This window comes from Budorcas taxicolor, chromosome 5 (genome assembly GCF_023091745.1).
Source record: "Budorcas taxicolor isolate Tak-1 chromosome 5, Takin1.1, whole genome shotgun sequence".
NCBI lineage: Eukaryota > Metazoa > Chordata > Mammalia > Artiodactyla > Bovidae > Budorcas > Budorcas taxicolor.
The window spans coordinates 374,187-393,271 of NC_068914.1; the positions used below are offsets into that span (position 1 = coordinate 374,187).

General features: G+C 47.9%; 1 protein-coding gene across 1 annotated transcript in view; it reads left to right on the forward strand.

Moving 5' to 3' along the window:
* COG2 (component of oligomeric golgi complex 2) overlaps positions 1-17,272 on the forward strand; it is a 43,916-nt gene extending 26,644 nt beyond the window's left edge. Inside the window, exons 10-18 of the mRNA XM_052639798.1 lie at positions 2,800-2,939; positions 7,188-7,249; positions 8,483-8,634; positions 10,228-10,425; positions 11,223-11,295; positions 11,554-11,696; positions 13,185-13,324; positions 14,521-14,704; positions 16,468-17,272. Coding sequence (XP_052495758.1) covers positions 2,800-2,939; positions 7,188-7,249; positions 8,483-8,634; positions 10,228-10,425; positions 11,223-11,295; positions 11,554-11,696; positions 13,185-13,324; positions 14,521-14,704; positions 16,468-16,569 — 1,194 coding nt within the window. The 3' untranslated portion in view covers positions 16,570-17,272. The remainder of the gene's footprint in view (positions 1-2,799; positions 2,940-7,187; positions 7,250-8,482; positions 8,635-10,227; positions 10,426-11,222; positions 11,296-11,553; positions 11,697-13,184; positions 13,325-14,520; positions 14,705-16,467) is intronic.
* Positions 17,273-19,085: the final 1,813 nt, after the last annotated feature.

A 19,085-nucleotide genomic window follows, 5' to 3' on the forward strand; every position in this document is an offset into this window, starting at 1 on the left:
TCATCGTGTGCTCTGCTCACTGCTGCGTCTTGGGTGCTAGGCCTTTTCTCTTGGATCATTTTCCTTCCTCCTGAAATCCATCTGTTACCAATTTCTGTTGGTAATAAATTTCACTTTTTTATGAGAAACGCTCAGTTAATATTTGTTTGAAAATAACTTTGCACCTTTTATGTTTGAAAGGTGGTTTTGCTGGAAGCAGAGCTCTCTGCACTTTGAACTTTGTCACTTGAAGGCAATAGTTGCTGCTGTCTCTTGGGGGTCACAGCGGCTTCTCCCCCGGCTGCTGCCGCTGAGCCGCTCAGTCGTGCCCAACTCTGTGTGACCCCACAGGCGGCAGCCCACCAGGCTCCCCCGTCCCTGGGACTCTCCAGGCAAGAACACTGGAGTGGGTTGCCATTTCCTTCTCCAGTGCATGAAAGTGAAAAGTGAAAGTGAAGTCGCTCAGTCGTGTCCGACTCTTAGCGACCCCATGGACTGCAGCCCACCAGGCTCCTCCATCCCTGGGATTTTCCAGGCAAGAGCACTGGAGTGGGGTGCCAGTGCCTTCTCCGCTTTTCCCCCGGCTCCTTTTAAAATTTTCCCAGTGACTTGGGTGTGCTGTTTCATTATGCTGTATCTAGTGCGGACTTCTTTTTATTTGTTGAACTTAACATTTGTTGGGTTTTCTGAATCTGAGGATTGGTGGTTTTTTAAATCGTTTCTATATCATTTTTATTCATTAACTGAATTGTGCTTCTGTCTCATTCCTTTATTATTTGCTTTTAGAACTCTTAATTATCTTCGCTTTATCTTTCACGTTTCCTGAATTTACTTTTTTATTTTTATCTCTTTGTGCTACGTTCTGGGTAATTTCTTGGGACTTTTCTTCTAGTTCAAGAATTCCTTCTTCAGTTGTGTCCAGATTCTTTTTCACCTGCTTCAAATTTATCACTGTTTTCGTTTCTAGAAGCTCTGTTTGCCTCTTTTTCTAATTGTGCTTGGTCGCTTTGCTTGCCAATTTTTAAAGCGTAGAGAGGCAGAAGTTGAGTGTGGTGAGCCTGGGCCTAATAACTTCACAACAGATAAGACACCAAATTTGGAACTTTATTATCCCAGAAATACCACTCATCTGTTCTCTTGGCCCTTGTTACAGTGTGTTGAACCATATAATTAGGTAATACGATTTTCAGCAAGTTGTGTGACACTGAGTTTTGTGAGTTTATAAAATAAACCTTTATAAATAAATAAAGTAGGGCTTTTAAAAATAGATACCATAAGCAGAATGAAGTAATGGTCTTAAGCATTAGCAATTTAGACCCTTTACATCCGTCTTTGAGAATCATATTGATCATGTTAGGCTCAGGAGATTTTTCAGCTCAGAAATGAAGCTTTCTGGTGAAATGTTGACTTTAAAATTCTAAACCAATACTTAATGTTCATGGTTAAACATTTCTTGCAAGAAATCCTTTCAGTTTTCAGTGTTAATGGGACATGCTTTTGAGAAGAGAGAAGTATTTTTACATTTCTTTAACATCCATTATATGCAGGGGTGTAGTTTTATCCCAAAAGGGATGAGTAATACTTTTCTTTGTCTCGGCTCCTCACATCTAGACCACACTTAGGAAATTCAATAAGTGTAGCTAAGAGTCTGACACGACTGAGCAACTTCACTTTCACTTTTCATTTTCATGCACTGGGGAAGGAAATGGCAACCCACTCCAGTGTTCTTGCCTGGAGAATCCCAGGGATGAGGGAGCCTGGTGAGCTGCCGCCTATGGGGTCTCACAGAGTCGGACACGACTGAAGCGACTTAGCAGCAGCAGCTCAAAACCGGCTGAAAGGAATTTAACACTATTGTAGTGTTTGCGACTACAGTTCCCATGCAATCACAGGCGCCATATCTAGGTGACTGGTTTGGTGACCCGTGTAGTCACAGGCGCCATATCTAGGTGACTGGTTTGGTGACCCAGAATAGAGCTTCTCTTAAATGGGAAGTGCATGGGAAATCCTGCAGTGTTCTCCCGAGAGCCTGGGGATTCAGAGCCCTCGCCAGAGGGTGTGCAGCTGCAGTTCTGCGCTGCTGACCGGCTGGGCTGCTGGTTCCTCTATGTCCTTGCTTTGTGTCTGAGTAAATTCTCTCTGAGCCTGCGCAGAAGAGGAGGTGCCATCTCTGTGGGAGATGGTAATGAAAGCAGCGGCCTAGCAGTGGGGCTTTCCGGGTCAAGCAGCGGCCTAGCAGTGGGGCTTTCTGGGTCAAGCAGCCGGCCTAGCAGTGGGGCTTTCCGGGTCAAGCAGACACTGCCGCTGTGCGCACGGTGCCCAGAGGCCCAGGCTGGGCGTCGCCTGCGGCTCCTAGTGGTGTTGCTGGGCGCCCTCGTCAGCCTTCATGGCGGCCCATCTACAGAGACGGTGTGACTGCCCACATGGTTTCCGTAGTTTCTCTCCTTTCTTTAAATTTTCTACTTCTTCTCGAAAGGCAGTGAACATTATGCCACTTAGTCTGTGGTCTCTTGTGGTTCCAGTGGACAGTTAGGGGGGCCCTAGGAAACGAGTGAGAGCTATCCCTAAAGACCGCTGGACTTAGAGTGCCTGGGTCTCTCGAGGGGCTTGCCACCTAAGACCTTGAACAAGTCGTAGAACCACTTCGGGCGTTACTCAGTGTGGGGACCTTCAAAGGAAGATCCTGTAAGGCCCTAATGAGATCCTAAACTTGGGATTCTGTGTGTTGATCTTCATCTTGATTTCCATTTTTCAGTATTTGATCCCGATGCTGGTTAGTTTACTTAAAATGAAAATTCCACCTGTTTGTTCTTATTTTAGAAATATACCATAAGTATGAATTTTGTGAGAGCGTTTGAACGGCAGTGTGGATCACAGGCCAGTGTCAAAAGATTAAGAGCGCATCCTGCCTATCACAGCTTCAATAATAAGTGGAACTTGCCTGTTTATTTTCAAATAAGGTCAGTAATTTATTCCCATCGCCCCGACCCTTCTGAAATAGAATGTGAACACCAGTTCAGATGGACTGAACTCCGTCTCACAGCCCCTTCCTGGAGATCATCATATTATTCCTGGGAAACAACTTAGAGCAGAAGTGCACAGAAGTATCGTGATTGCCAAAGTTCTGGCTTATAAGACAGAAGGGTCGCGCTTCACTCCTGTGTCCTTGGCAAGCTGAGAGCGCTAGTCCAGGGGAGCGAGCCCGGCCCGGCTTCCTTCCCAGGGGCTGCGCCTCACTCGCCATGCAGAGACCGCGGGAGCTGGCCGCCTGGCAGCTCCTCCCCCTTCCCCTCCGCCAGCGCCAGCTCCGCGTGGCAGCCCTGCCCTCCATCTGTAGCTCTGCCCAGCTGTGACAGTTTATCCTCAGAGGGAATCACGAAAAGTATCCCGTCTTGAAATATTTTTTGTAGCTGATTCCATCCATCAATTTATAAGAATTGTAGTTATTATTTTGGCTTCCTTTATAATCTTGGTGAGTATTCTGGAAAATGGTGACACTTTCCTTCCAGATAGCATAGTGATATCACCAGTGTCAGTTAAGTGGTCCTGTAGACAGTTTGGGGCAATTTAGGATAAATTCTTAACAATATATGTTCCTCTAGAAAAATAGATGATAATATAGCCATTTTTGCAGATTCTCTTGAATGAGGTTGCAGTAAGTTCCTCCATAAAACGGTGTTAACTAGAGCATTTTAGGTAGGATGGTCTTAAAGACTTGCAAGCTCTGTGTTTAAATTGTGGATGCTTCCATTAATCATGGTGGAGCCCTTCCCTGGAGTTCTGAGGGGTAATTGACAGAGGGAAATACATAGATACCTTGACTCGTAATCACTTGCCATGATTGGGAATGTGTATAGTCACCTTTCGATGATGAAGTCAAAGCTGTCAGACTGTTAGTATGGTGCTCTTTTACATATAATACTGAGCTTTATACTTAATTTTTCAAGGTTATATTATCATGTAGCTAAGAAATTAAGGATTTGTTTGTCGGAGATACTCATGGACCGCATGGGAAGTAATCGTTATGTGATGATCAAGGTGTAGCCAGGGCAAGAAGCCCTTTCGGTTCATGAGAAAAATTTAAAATGGTGAAGCATCATTTTATAGTGTAAGAGTGCCATAGAGAAATAATACTTAGACTTTCCGTGTCTCCTGTAGTCTACGTTTTGGATTAGGTTGCTTTAGATCCCTAATAACCATCACAGCCCATACCCCTGCTCACTGCCTCCAGACGCCTCTTATCCAGTCACTTCCCCAGGCCCCACACCCCCACACTTGGTCACCTTGCACTCTCACAGCATTCCGCCTTCCGGAGTTCTGGGCCCTGCAGGGTAGCACAGCCTGGCCTCAGCCCGTTCTCCTCTCATCATAGGTTCTCTCAAAGCTGGTAATTGAGTCTTAAACTATGCTGAAACTCAGCCAGTCCCATGAAAAACATTTTTAATCTTCACCAGAGTTTACCATAAGCATTCAAAGGAATTGCTTAACTTTTCTTTGTAAATAGTTTTATTCAAAATTTATGAAATTAGAAAAGTTACGTTTGAGTTATGAGGTGTGGAACCTGTTTTCAGTACAGTTGCTCTTCCACTTAAAAAGAAATTCAAGTAATACTTTGTAGAATGCCACTCTGTTGATTTTCGTCAGTGGTTGGGTTATTTATTCTCTGGGATAAGAGAATGTTTTGCAAACATGGCTAGTGTCAAAGCTGTATTGCTATCTGATTCGCTTCAGGGTCATTTAAAGTGAGCCTGAATGCCAGTAGGGTGGTGATGTTTCAACAAGTTTCTGGGAAGGAATATCAGTACTAATACTGCACTCTCAGTAGCGATCAGATAGTCCCGGGTCTGACTCTGCCTGCGTCCCCATCATCTTCAGGAAAGAAGGCCCGCCTCCCGCCACCACTGTTCTGTGAGCCACGGGCACCCCTTCCGTCTCTGGCACCCTGTTGTGTCAACACTTCATTTGTCACGGGAGTTTTGGAAAGTAGGGTTAGGAATTAGTTTTCGTAGAAAGAGATTAAATATACATGGGCCCCCAACAGTCTCAAATGGTAGTAGATCAGTGGCTGCCTGGAAGCAGGGTGTTAGCCCCTTAAATGCTACACGCAGTGTTATCTCTTTTTAAATTGAACTCTCGCTGGAGTGTTCTGTGCCTCCAGGATGGTCGCATGTGTGCTCTGTTCCATTCAGCACGTGCTTAGCAGGGTGTAGGTCTGTCACAGCATGAAGTCTGTGTGGTGCTAACCTGCCTTCCTTCCCCTCCACCCTCCTCACGTTGTGTCCATGCGTCAGTAGACCCGTGCTTGGGGAAGGGGGTGTGTGTCTCCAGATCATCCCCATACCCAAATGTGAGACTTCAGGAGTGTTTGTACTTGGGGTGGCCTTTCTTACAGATCCTCTATCAAGAGTAGGATGGCACCCCATATACATGTGAAACTACAGCATAACTTTTCAAATTTCACCAAAGCAATATCTCGGTGAATTTGTTTATTTTCTAAGAAGAAGTACAACTTAACACTTCAATCCTGGAAGTTACTGGCCAGCAAAGCTACTTGAGGGGCTGGTGCTGGGCTCCTGGAGGGCAGGGCGAGAGGGCACCTGGGTCACATGACACGGACAGTTTAGTTTTAAGGGTCTCAGGCCTGGTCACACGTAACCTGCACGTCTGTGTAAAAGGCATTAATGTTGGGGGTCTGCTGCGTTTGTTTCTTGCACTTTCTCGTTTGTATGGTTTTCAGGTTGTTGTAGCATACGTGTAGTTTTATCCTGTGTCTTTACTTACACTGGATTATACCTGTTCCTCTCATGGCCACAGAACTTCAGGCTGACCTCTCTTCACGCTGCGTTCAGTCGGAACTGTGCCACACGTTACAGCAGCCTTCCCTTCCTGGGGCTGCGAAGGTTGCTTCTGGTTTTCCGTGCTCTGAACAATGCTGTGTTAGTGTCGGGCCTTTTCTGTGTTGAAGCTTACTTCCTGTGTTTTATGTATTAATAGATTTGGGCAAAAGGTGGAATTAGGGTCTGAGGCTAATGCAGGAGCTGGTCTGCTCTCTTCGCCGCAGGGCAGCCCCTGCCCTCTCCTCCCCGCTGTGCTCGGGGGCGCCGCCTTCTTTGCGGCTCTCCAGCGCTCTCTTCTCTCCCTCCACTTTCTCTTCTGTCACTTGTTCCCTCCGTGCCTCTGCCTGCTGCCTGGAGAGACCCGCCTTTCGCAAGCTGCACGGGGCAGTTGCTGAGTTCTTTCCTCCGCGTGGGGAGCGGCCCGCTCCAGCAGTCAGGGTGGCCCAGAGCCCGCTGCTCTCAGCCACCCGTGCCTTTGCGGGCAGGGCTGCTGCTCTTTGTATGAAGCGCTGCTCCGTTTACGCTCCAGTTTCCTGAAGATCAGTCTCTGAACCGCTTTTAAAAAGCGTATAAGTACTAAAAAGAGCCAAGGTTATGGATTAGGTAAATTGATGTTCAGTGTGTGTGAGAGTTTCTTGGTGGCTAGGGAGCTAGTGGCTGACAGGAGAATGTGTGGTAAAGAAGGAATGGACATGGAAGGTTATATAGGTGGGAAGCAGGGTGCTACACAGGCAGCTAAGTAAGGAAATAGACACACACAGTTTCAGTTCACAGTCATGACAGTGTGTCCACATCAGATATCAAAACAGAAGTCTGTGAGAAGATGGTGTGCAATGACAAGTGGCTCAGCAGAGAAAACAGGAAGCGCGTCGAGGAGCAGACCCTGCGCCTCAGGGTGGGCACGCAGTTCCCAGTGGCAGCACGAGAGACGGGCAGCAGGCGCTTGGTGAGCGCCAGGCAGAGACTTGTTCTAGCTAACTGCCTCCTTTCAGTGACATGTCTCAAGCTGCAAACAAAGATACAGAATAGAGCTTCTCCAGTTCTTAGTTTGAGGGACATTTGCTTTCTTCTCATGGTGTGGAGATAAGAGGACTGGAAAAACCAGTCTTAGGGTCCTGAAGTGATTACCTGATTATAGGTGGTGGGACTTACCAGAGCTGGTTTCCCGGTCAAGTAATTCGGGTAAGTTTATTTCCTGCTCAGATAAGAAAAAAAGCCTGGAGGCCAGGCATCAGGGCTGCTGGGACGTCTCTGAGGCCCTAGCCCCACGAGCGAGCAAGAGAAGGGTCCTGTTGCCTAGGGCGGGGGAGGCTGGGGGACAGGCACCTGGAGCAGAAGAGACAGCTGTTTACACTCTTGTTTTTCTCTCAGATTTAGAGAAATAGCGGGATCCTTAGAAGCAGCACTTACAGATGTCCTGGAAGAGGCACCAGGTAACATCCTCACAGTGACGAAGGCCAGCATTAGGAGGGTTAACTCCATTCGCCGAGTCTTCTTGGCGGCCTGAGCGCCCTGGGAGCCCCTTGACCTTTTGCTGTCTTCCAGCAGTGTTGCTCGCTCAGTCGTGTCCGACTCTTTGCCACCCCACGGGTTGCAGCCTGCCAGGCTCCTCTGTCCATGAAATTCCCCACGCAGGATTGCTGGAGTGGGCAGGCATTCCTGACCAGGGATCAAACCCAGGTCTGGTGCCTTGCGTGCAGGTTATTTACCATCAGAGCCACCAGGGAAGAGAGTTAGGCCCTGAAGATAGGGTTTAACTTCTTTTTAAAAAAAAGGTTTATAGAGCTTCCGGCTGTATAGAGACGATGTAAAGGGTGCTTAAGAACACGGGAAGGAGGCCACATTTCCGTTTCTGAATATAATGTGTCAAGGGGATATAACCCCTGCTATGCTTAAGTGACAGCCTTTTTTGTAGCCACGTGGCCACCCTCCGCTCCCCTCTCAAGCTGAGGTAAAGGATCAGAATGACCCTTCCCTGTAGAGGACGACTCAGCCCGGACTGTTGCCTCAGGCCTCCAGAGCCCTTGGCCCAGCCCTGGGACAGTGGGCAGGTGACTGGGCTCAGCCTGCACTTTGCAGACATGTCTGCGTCTAGTCATGCCTTAGGCGTCCCTGGTGACTGCTCACCTAGGTGTCTGTTCCTGGAGCCACCAAGCTCCACTCCACTGTGCTCCCTTTTGTGGAGCCAAGTTCCATCTAAACTGCGCTCTTTTAGAGTCAAAAGTTTATGTTCAGCTGTCTTTGCAAAAGTAGCCATGTGTAACTGACTTCCTGTGTTTAAATAGCATATTCAGGAGTGGAAGAGAAGACAGGACAAATTCAAGACCAAAGATTAAACCCTTGCAAGTGATGGCCACTCCAATTCGCATGTGCTGATTTATCATAAAGTACCTGTTAGCTGATTATTTCTGATTGTTATGCATGTTTAATATGTGTCAAACGCCTGGGAGAAGAAGTCATATAAAATTGGAAGACAGCGTTTCGGGAGAGAGGCAGGGATGTGTCCACGTTATGGCCTCTTGGCTGTGCACGCCGCCTCCCTAGAGCTTTGCTGACCTCATAGGATTCCTCAGAATGTCATCGGCTCCACTCTTGGCGTGTCCATTGAAGATTTTAGCTGTTAGCCCTTCTGCTGCGGCTCCTTAACTGTGCGTTTTTACCTCTAGCTGGGAGCTCGTATCGCCTTTTGGCTTCTCATAGGACGTGGAGCAGCCTTCAGAGGTGCTGGTCTGACGAGATGTTCTTGCCGCTGCTGGCGCATCGTCTGTGGAGACTGACGCTGCAGATTCTGGCGCGGTACTCCATATTTGTCAAGGAGGTGAGGGCTGGCTGGTGCTTATCCCTAATCAAGACTGAAATGAGTTACAGATAGGTTAAGCTAAACGTGCCAAGATTTTTAAAGCCCATGTGGTCATGAGAGGTTGATGCAAGGGCTATAGTCCAACTTCCGAAGTTTCTATCCTTTTCACTGGATTTCCTTTTCACTCTTGTTTACGTGACCTTTAGGGGCGTCAGTTGTCACATATTCATTGCTTTGTCTTTTTGAAAAGCACCGCATTGGCCTTATTTTCCCTTAGGAAAACCAGAATCTTTGTATGGTGCCTCCAGTAGAGAGGCACCATAAAACAGAGATGATTGTTTTAATGAAGATGATAAAAATATGCATATTTTTTCCTTAATATTTGGAAATTTAAAAATACCAAATGGCTGAGATTAGAAGGTCGTAGAATTGATTAATCTTCCCTTTGTTTCAGAAACCCTTTTCAGCTTGGATGTGTTAGGTATTCACATGCCTGTGATGATTGATTAGTTTCTGTGCATAAAGCCACAGGCGCATTCGTGTGGTCCAGTGCTGAGCGCCTGGCCCCAGCTGGTCTGCTCCAGGTCTCAGAGATGCCTGCTGCACAGACAGCTCAGTGACAGACACACACCCCAGCCAGTGCAAGGTGATGGGTCTAAGAGAGCGTGAGCAGTTTAGGAAAGATGACACGGAGAAGCCATCATCCGCGGACACGGAGGCCCTCTGTCAGCTGGAGGAAGCATTTCAGTGGAAAAAGCGCAGCTTCAAGTCAAAGTCAGACCTTGGCGCTGCTGCTCTTTAATTTCGTGGTCTTAGGGAAATTGGCTGAATCTCAGATTCTTCATCTGTAAAATAGGAAAACAGCTTCTACAGGTGCTTGTTGTGAGGAGTAAAGAGATTTCTTGCCCAGCAAAGTGATAACGAAGGTGCCCAGCAGATAATGGTGCTCCATCCAAGTTCCTCTCCTCTTCCTCCTCTGCCTCCCTCTGCTCAGAGGGTTCTCAGTAGAGCACCCTGCCCTGTGAACCTGTTCACGAAGATCGTGCAGTTCCTGGGACACCGTGGACTCGATACGATTCTGTGAGGCCTGGGCTTGCCTCAGCATCCCCAGCAAGCTGCCAGCCAGCGATCATTCTTACACCTAGAATACTCCGTCCTTTCCTCGATGCGAGTGCTCTCCTCAGGTTTTTTCCCTTGCAGCAATGCAGATGACATACGTGTTCATATGCAGAGAACACGTATGTCGTCTGCATCATTGGAAGCATAACTGAGGTTGAGACTTGTTTTTTACCCTTATGATAATAATTTATCAAGTAAATACAGTAAATTGTTTACTTTTTAAAACCTATGAGGTTCCAGGTCTTAATTTTCCTTTAGTTTGGGACCTCTTGCTCTGCTTCTGACTGTTACTTCAGTCAAGGAGGGGAAATGCACGTAGGGTCCAGGTGTGCCCTGCTCCTGGTTTCACACCTACCTGGAGAGACAGGATGTGGTGTCCTTGCCTGAGTCAACTTTCACTAAATACTTTGTGGACAGCTGGCATTTTGTGTTGAGTTACATGCTCATGTATCTCGCAGGTGGAAACATTTTATCACTGAAATCTTTTTTCAGCTTTTACTCAGGCCCATCTCTAATGAAAGTGCTAAGGATATTAAAAAGCCTTTGGTAACTGGCAGCAAAGAGCTTTCTATCACCCAAGGAAATTGCGAAGACCAAGCAAGTGGCCCGTCTGAAACAAAGCCCATCGTCTCCATTTCCAGCACTCAACTTGTCTATGTGGTCACAGACCTGGACAGGCTTCAGGAGCAGGTGGGCGAGCCTCTGTCACAGAGGATTCTAAATGTGGGGTTCCGTGTTCTCACTGTCTGGCCTCATGGGGTTTAGACTTGTGGGCCCAGGGCCCCCGAGAGGGAGCATCCATTTACCTCCCTTCTGGTGTTGCCTCCACCCCCCACTGGCGTGCTCTCCTCCTTGGGTAGCAGCCTGTCTACAGCGTGCCTGCCTGGAGCCCTGGCTTCCCCTGAGCAGTGACGCCACAGGCCAGGAGCAAGCCAGGCCCTCGTTAGCTCAGCTTGCTCTGTGGCGCCATGGTCTTTAATGGGTTGGATTCTAATTATTTCCAGTCTGCTTACCCAGTACTTATACTTTGAAAGTGCTGAACTATTACAACGTCTTCCTGTTTCGTCCACATAGGTTTCATGTTCTTGCTTTTACCATTAACAGGACTTGGTTTAAGAACAGAATGTGTTTAAGTGCTGTGATACATAATTCTGCTTTTTTCAGGCTTAAGTGTTTTGTGGTGCTTAGACAAATACTGTATGTGTTGAGCAAAAACATGGTCTTTATCATAAGGTTTTTTTGGTATTGAGGGGAGCTACAGAATAGTGTTAATAGCTGTGAAAATTTAATTTTCTTTGTGGTTGAATTATTGTCTAGTGAAAGCATTAATTAAGAATTTTGTTTTCTTCTGATGAAAGTTATTGAAAGTTCTGAGTTTAGTTTTATCATTAATTAATAACATTCTAGAGTTGTAGGTGCATATAGAATTGCCTCTTCCTTTGATTAATAAAAAGTAACTGAATATATAAAGTACATATTTATTTCAGCTTCCAGAACTCTTAGAAACAATCAAGCCAAAACTTGAAGTGATGGGCTTTAAGAATTTTTCTTCCATCTCAGGTAAAAATGAATCTTTAGATTCAGCAAATCTTTGAATAAGAAATAACTTAAAATAGAATTTTAGAGACTGAGATATATTTAATTAACAGTTCTTTCTGGTCGAAATTCTTGGTTGTTTCCGTATTCTGCTCTGTGGTTTGTAACTTCTCTGAGTGAGGTATTTGATTTCTAATAACTTGATTTGATTTGGCTTGCTGTATGCTCTCTTTAGGCCTGAGCCTGAATAGAGCGATGAAACGCGTCTTCCCATCTCCGCAGCAGCCCTGGAGGACTCCCAGCTGTCTTTGTCTGCCTGTGTACCCGCCTTGAGTGAGAAAATCACCCAGGACTTAAGTGAGTCTTGCTTTAGTCATCTGAAAAGTGCCCTGGAGGTTCCCAGGCTGTACCGAAGAACCAATAAGGTCAGTGCACTCATTGAAAAGCATTTTGAGGTGGGGAAATATGTATCAGGAAGGCCAGGAGGGAAGAAATGGTTAAGTGAGAATAGAAATAGGTTCTCCAGGGGAGACTCCATCTCATTCAATTGTGAGAAGGAGGCTCCTCAGTAGATGGCCAGGGCCTGGGCACAAACATAATTCAGGTAGCTGGACTTAGGCAGTATGGACTTTGGGCCTTAAGGAAAAATAGTATTTTCAAAGAAAGCGTTTTAATAAAATATTTTAAGTCCTGTACTTCTTTTGGGCTCCATATTCTATGTTTGAGAAGATCTGAATTTACCTTATTTCCTTTATATTGCCATTGGAAGTACCTGCTTCTGTCTTTTACTGGATATGGTATAAAAAAGTTACATTAAAAGATATTAAAGGTATTTATAAAGCGAAAAATTGAGCTTATACTGGTATCCAAAGTCAGATTCTCCTTTGTCTTCACTTTGTGGAATAGGAATTGGGGATTTGTTTTCAGAGTGTTTCAGTCTTTCTCTAGAACTCTCATTTTCAGCTGTTTACACTCATCTCATTCTTGCTAGTTCTTATTCTCCTTCTAATTCTCTCTTCTCCTGGTTGTAAAGTTGGACTTTAATTTGCAACTAAACTCATACTCAGGAGCTGTGAAAGCATCCTCAGCGCTGCGCCATTCTGGAGCATCCCTGCCGTTTGCACACGCACGCCGGTGTGGGGCCTGGCTGCTGCTGGTGTTGCGTCTCCCACGCAGCCCCCACTCTGGATGCAGGGAGTGGCTGGGCTGAGTCCTGAGACGAGACGAGCTCATCTCTGTGGCTATTCTCCTTTTCCTTGTAAAACCTAGGGCGTATCCAGACTTCCCACTCCTGGGAACATCAGCAAGAGTATCTAATCTCCTGATGTTCTGTTCTGAAGTGGGAGAGACAGACTTATGTTAGTTTTCCAAGTTTATCACTTCTTCTTTAGGAATCTACCAGCTTTCCCTTTTTCATCAGCAGGGTGTTATTATATTTACCAAGTGCTTGCCTCTGGGTCAGGCACTGTACTAAACACGTTATACTGCCATCCGTCCTGTGAAGTGAGGGCCAGTGCCCTTATTTACAGATGAAGAAACCAAAATTAAGAAAAGTCTTAGCTTGTTATAAATGCATGGTCTCAAAACTCGGCCCCACTCACCTCCTGCCCAGAACACACACACACAAAATCAGACCTGGAATTACTGAAGTGGCCAGGCGATCCGTGTGGACACAAGGTCAGGGCGCCTGAGTCCAGGCGATCCGTGTGGACACAAGGTCAGGGCGCCTGAGTCCAGCCTCTCTGGACACCGCCCTCTGTGGCTCCCTCTTGGTCCCCAGGGTCTTTCTGTAGACAGCACTTGTATGTGTCTCAAAACTGGTACCTGAGTAATGTCCTTTGGAACATGAGGTTTTTGAGTAACTTACTTTCTCTTTTTCTGTTCATCTTTAACCTCTACCAACATTGTCCCAGGAGGTGCCCGTGACAGCCTCCTCTTACGTGGACAGCGCTCTGAAGCCATTGTACCAGCTTCAGAGCGGGCACAAGGACAAGCTCAAGCAAGCCACAATTCAGCAATGGTTAGAAGCCGCCCTCTCTGAGAGCATGCATAAGTAAGTAACTTACAAGTAGACTATTCTGGACTTTCTTAGAAAAGTTCTAAGTCAGAGATCACTGGGGCCATCACAAGTTGCTGTCTGTGGCCTCATCACTGGACAAGGCTGGATGTGGGCACCCAGCCGCTTCCCATCTGTGCTCACTCGACCCCAGCCAAGGCTCTGCCTGGCCTGCAGCCCCGCCAGCCCCGCCTCCCACAGCTCTCACACCTTGCGGGACCCAGGCATACGCCACAGTCCCCCTGAGTGCGCTGCCTTTGGCTGCCCTTGATGTCACTTCATGTAGGAGTGCTCTGCAAATCTAGGCACACTTTCTCCTTTCAGGTCCTTTCTCCTCAACTCTGCCGGTCCATCGTGGCCCCAGTCCTGCCGATGGTCAGCAGACTTGCCCTGGGACAACCAGGGTGATCAAGGGAGCAAACGTGTTCATTGTGAAGCGCAGTTATAACTCTTACAGGACTGCTGTCAAATCTTCAAGCTGATGAGGCCAGAGCAGGTCTTCTGTCTGGTTGAATGTCTCTTCAGTTCTAGTTCAGCCAACTATTTTCCCCAAATCCAGCATTGAGTTACATCAAAATATATTATTTGATTTTGTTGTTCAATTTTAATTATTAATTTTGCAATAATACTTTGTTTCTTTCTACTGCTTATGAATTAAGCAGCATTTGTGAGTTACTTTAGACCACAGCAACGAGTTACAATGCAGTTTCTGTGGGCAAATGGATTCTAAATGCCAGGTAACCAGCTTGTAACTAAACTTTTGAAATATATCTCATTTATAATTTGGAAATCATTTTGAAGGCAATTAGTTTTCTTTAAAATTTTTGAAATGCTTTTTACTCTTTAAAAAAGATAAGCTGTTCCTAGAACTGATTGTAAATGAATTTGCTAATTACATTTGTGAATTGAGCTGCTGTTCAGCCTTGATATAGGAAAGACTTTGGCCTGTGATTTCTCTTAGTGTTCAGGACAGACATTTTAGACAAAATTCATATACATAGTTGTTAAATTCTGAGGGAATACAATGCTAGAGAGTCAAAACCGTGTTTTCCTTTCAGTCTTAAACAGTACTTGCCGTGGCTGATCTCTTATTGGAGTTGAATTTTTAACTAGACAAATCCCTCTTCTGGTCCTCCAAGCTCATGGGTGTGTTTGGTGCCACCTCTCTCTGACCACTCTGTCTTGTGTTCAAGGTACTATGAGACCGTGTCGGACGTCCTGAACTCTGTGAGGAAGATGGAGGAAAGCCTGAAGAGGCTCAAGCAAGCCAGGAGAGCCACTCCCGCCAGCCCGGCTGGGCTCAGTGGCGGTGGCATGAGCGATGATGACAAGATCCGACTGCAGCTGGCCTTGGACGTTGGGTGTTTAGGAGAGCAGGTGACTCGCGCGCCGCTGCCCTTCCAGGGGCCTGGCTGCATTCCAGGGGCCCAGCAGGCACCAGGCGGCGACTGGGAGAGACCAAAAGTCCATTCCGGTGCTAGAAGAGAGGACCAGGGCCCCAGACACTTAAGGAGGAGCCTGTGCACCCAGCGATATGAGAAGGGAAAGCAGACTCCGTGAGCCCAGTGAACTGGCCTTCTGTTGGCTCGCTGGTGCTCCTGTTCCCAGAGCTGCTGGGACGTGAGCCCGTAGGCAGAGGTGGTGTCCTTTCGGTCCAGTGCCGGAAACGCGCCTGATATGGCCTTGGTGCTGGGTGCTGAGGCTCCTTTGAGGTATTTGTCAGTTTGGCTTTAGAATAACTAGGGAAGCATCAGGCCACTGATTTCCCCGAGTGGTGCTTGAGAAATCATCTCAGCACGGTTTCTTTGCCTCCCTGCCTGCGGTTTTTAGGTTTTCTATAAAACATAAATTTTGGTCTCACACAGTGGATGGGTGCACATTCATGTAGGTACCATCACCTGTGGGCAAGTGTGGATCCTACGCAGGGCCTTCCATCCTTACTGAGTGTCAAACTTTTGAATGTTCAGAAACTGGCTTTCTCAACTGCTTAGGTTTTCTGTAGCAATAAATCCTCAAGAAAGACCTGTTTAAAAATGGTCTATTCATTCATTTTTGGCTGCACTGGGTCTGTGCTGCTGCTCACGGGCTTTCCCTCGTTGTGGCAAGCGGAGCTGCTCCTGGCTGTAGCACACACTTCTAAGACAGCGGCTCCTCCTGGTGCAGAGCACAGGTTCTGAGGCCCATGGTGCTTCGGTGGTCATGGCTTGCGGGCTCAGTTGCTCTGAGGCATGTGGGGTCCTCCTGGATCAGAGACTGAACCCACGTCCCTCGCATTGGCAGGCAGATCCTTGACCACCGGGCCGACAGGAAGACCTTTTTGCTGGGAAGAAGTGGCGTCATAATGTTCCCATCACAAGACGCTTGGTTTTCTAGTCCATCTTTCTTACGGCTCAGTGTCACCACTGAAAATCCAGATTTTTCCCTTTTCAGGTGGATTTACAGGGACATCCTGGCAGAAAGTCTATTACCTTCTTCTGTTTACTTACTCTATTTCACAGAGAAACTTAAAAGTCTTTTTATAGGCAGAAAAGTTGGTCATAGACAAATGAAGAGCAAATAAGCAAAAGAACAGGGAGGTGGGTTCCTCCCAGCCCCCAGACAAGCCACAGCATGCCAGCAGAGGCGACATAGTCGGTCTGGAGTTTTCCAGACTCTGCTGTGCGTGGGCGCACGTGTGCTTGGTGGCAGCGTGGAATAAAGGGTGACGGGCGCCGTGCTGCAGCTCTGTTGCCGTATGCCTGCTGTGCCAGAGCTGTTTCTAAGAAAAAGTTGTTAATGATATGCTAAGCGCTTAAGACCGCAGACGAGTGTCTTTTGAGAATTCTGCACTTAAAAAGTTCCTTTTCTTAGTGTGAATTTCCTTTCAGCCTATAAGAGAGGCTCTTATCCTGGTGAGAGTATGATTTAGTGAATGGAGATAAATTGACACTGACTTCTTAGAATGACCTTCAGAAATAAATGTTATAAGTACACTTTTTAACTTCATTTATTTGAAAGTAAAAAATTATTGTACCAGTCTTCAGGAAACTGCCTTTTTCTGGTTTAGTGGAGGGTGAGGTAAGGGTGGATATCTTGTTTTCTGCTTTGTAAGGGTCTCTTCCACATTCAGCTAACTTGATTCATTCCTGTGGCCTTTACAGATAGAAAAGATGGGCCTGCAAACAAAGGACATAAGAAGCTTTCCAGCTCTTGCAGAGCTCGTTGCTGCTGCCAAGGACCAGGCAACGGCGGAGCAGCCTTAAGCATCTTGGAAGAGCCCAGGGGAATAGAAAGTTGGACCTCATGCCTGCAGGGAAGAAAGCAGCTCTGTTCTCTCTCAGGCTGCGGCGGGGGCACACACCCGCTGGGCCCCGAAAGTGCACCAGGGCAGCTTCCCTCAGCGCCCTTGGGTCTTCTTTCACCCAAAAAGAATGCAGAAGCCTATTCCGTTGTATGGAAGATCATTTTAAGATGTTTGACCCTTTCTACTATAGTTTACAGAGCAAATTATTTTATTCTTATTGTAAATCTTAGCGTGAGATGATTTCTAAAATATGATTGAAGTAAATACATGTAGGTATGAATATAGAAAGTCATCTTTCTGGTCCTGCAATGATGTTTGACCCTTTCTACTATAGTTTACAGAGCAAATTATTTTATTCTTATTGTAAATCTTAGCGTGGAAGAGATGATTTCTAAAATATGATTGAAGTAAATACATGTGTGTATGAATATAGAAAGTCGTCTTTCTGGTCCTGCAGTTAGAAGTGACTGGCTGCAGAGGGGTGCCTACCCTATACCAACACCCTTCTCTGTGATGACTCACTGCCTTTCTAGGCGGAGCTATACTGGTGGCTTTCCATTCTCCCGCTAGGTGTTCAGAACTGTGCTCATCGCCTAGACCTCTGTCAACAGCAAGAAGCAGCAGGTGGGTCAGTGTCCTAAATAAAAGAGTCTGCCAAAGCATGCGCACCTCTTATGTGTGAATTCCGCAGTCAGATGCCACGTCCCGTCTCCTTCGCACCTGCAGGGTCCTGTCCATCATGGGGTGCCCTTCAGCCCTCCTGCAGCCCAGCACACCTTCCTGCTGAAGTCAGCAGGACCCCTTCCTAGCAACCTGCCCCTGCGTGTGGGAGAAGCGGGCGAGCTGGGCATGTTGGGAGGCGGCACTGGAAGCATGTGGTCGCTTTGTTCGCCCCCATATTCACACTCGAGTGCAGAGCACTTGGCGTGGCTTTGGCTCTGCCCCTTCAGCCCCACACTGACAGGAGGGCAGGTGCACCTCCTCTGGGTTACCTGTAGGGGGAGAGAAGGAATCAGTGACGGAAGGAAGCCAGCAGTCCTGGGAGCTGGCGGGAGTGACAAGACGGAGCTGGAGAAGCGGGAGGGAGCGGAGCAGGGCCCCGAGAGCAGTGAGCACCGCAGGCGGGGCACGGCCATCCAGGCTGCCAGCCTCCAGCCGGGCGTGCTCTGGCATCTCTGCTCTCTGTTGGAGAACAGGCACCCTCATCTTAGCAGGGAGGGCCCTGCCCTGGGACAGATGTGTGTCTGAGTTTTAGGAAGCTGGTGAGAGGAGCAACACTGAGTGAGACGGCAGGAGGGACCCACCCTGAGGGCCTGAGCCCTCGTCCAAGGAGCCAGCTCGCCAGGCTAGGCTGTGGTGCCGGACACGTGGGCAGCAGGGGCAGGACAGGGAAGAGAGCTGGGTGTACAGTGGAGCGCTGCTGAGCTGGCACCTGCAGGCTGAGTGGGATGCTGCTCACCCTGGGACTCCGTGTTCAGCGCTGGGGTGCCTGGCACACACACGTAGGATCTGAAGAAGCTAAGGGAAAAGGCCTGCGGCGCCCACAGCCTCATGCTCCAGGGTGAGCCTGTAGCAGCATAACAGGGTGCGTGGCACAGCCTGCGCCGCCTCATCTCCGAGGCACACCTGTTCGCTGAGGCCCCGCCGAGCTCTCTGCAGCAGCGCGGCTGCCCCGGCAGCTGTGCCGTCCGGCCTTGGGCAGAGCTGGGCTCCAGCACTGTCTCCAGCCTCTCTACCTCTCTTGACCGTTTCTGAGCGTGGCGGACAGCACTCAGGTGTACCGCCACTCGTCGCCAGCACTGCTCTTCCCAGTCTGCAGGAGAGGGGGCAGAAATTAGGGCGTGAAATGAGTAAGAGGTTTGGGATCTGATGGCGTTCTTCATGGGGCCTTGAGCTGGCTGCGCCCGGCTGGCCCCAGGCCAGGGCTCGCGCCCACCAGGAATAGCAGATCGGAGGTGACTGGCTGCTGGATGGCGACTGTATCTACTGGGTAAGCAGCTGCAGCCCCAGGGAGATGCAGGACTCGCTGCGGAAATGCTGAGGAGGAACCTCTACAGTTAGTATTTGTGTGCTGAATAGACCATGCTGCTATTGAGTGTCCTGGCCCAACTTTCGCGCTGTCAGTATAAAAGCTCCGCAAGGACAGCGAGCGCATCAGTCTGCTGCCAGCTGCTTCCTGAAATAAAGTCAGAAACACCAACCTTCCTCTTCCTCCCGGTGCCGTGGCAGTGCTGTCCCCGGCCTGTGCAGACAACTTCAGACCCCAGTTACGACTCAGGACAACTCGCCCGGCTGGGTCCCCTCACCCAGCACAAAGCTGGGCTTTCAGTGGGCCCCTCACAAGTATATGTCAAATGAAGAAAGGCATTTCCTGGGAGGCTATTTTTTGACAGGCAGCTCTGAATCCAGTAATCACATATTTTGAAAATGACCATTTTTTGTTTGAAGTTGTCTTAGGAATTACAGAAGACACTG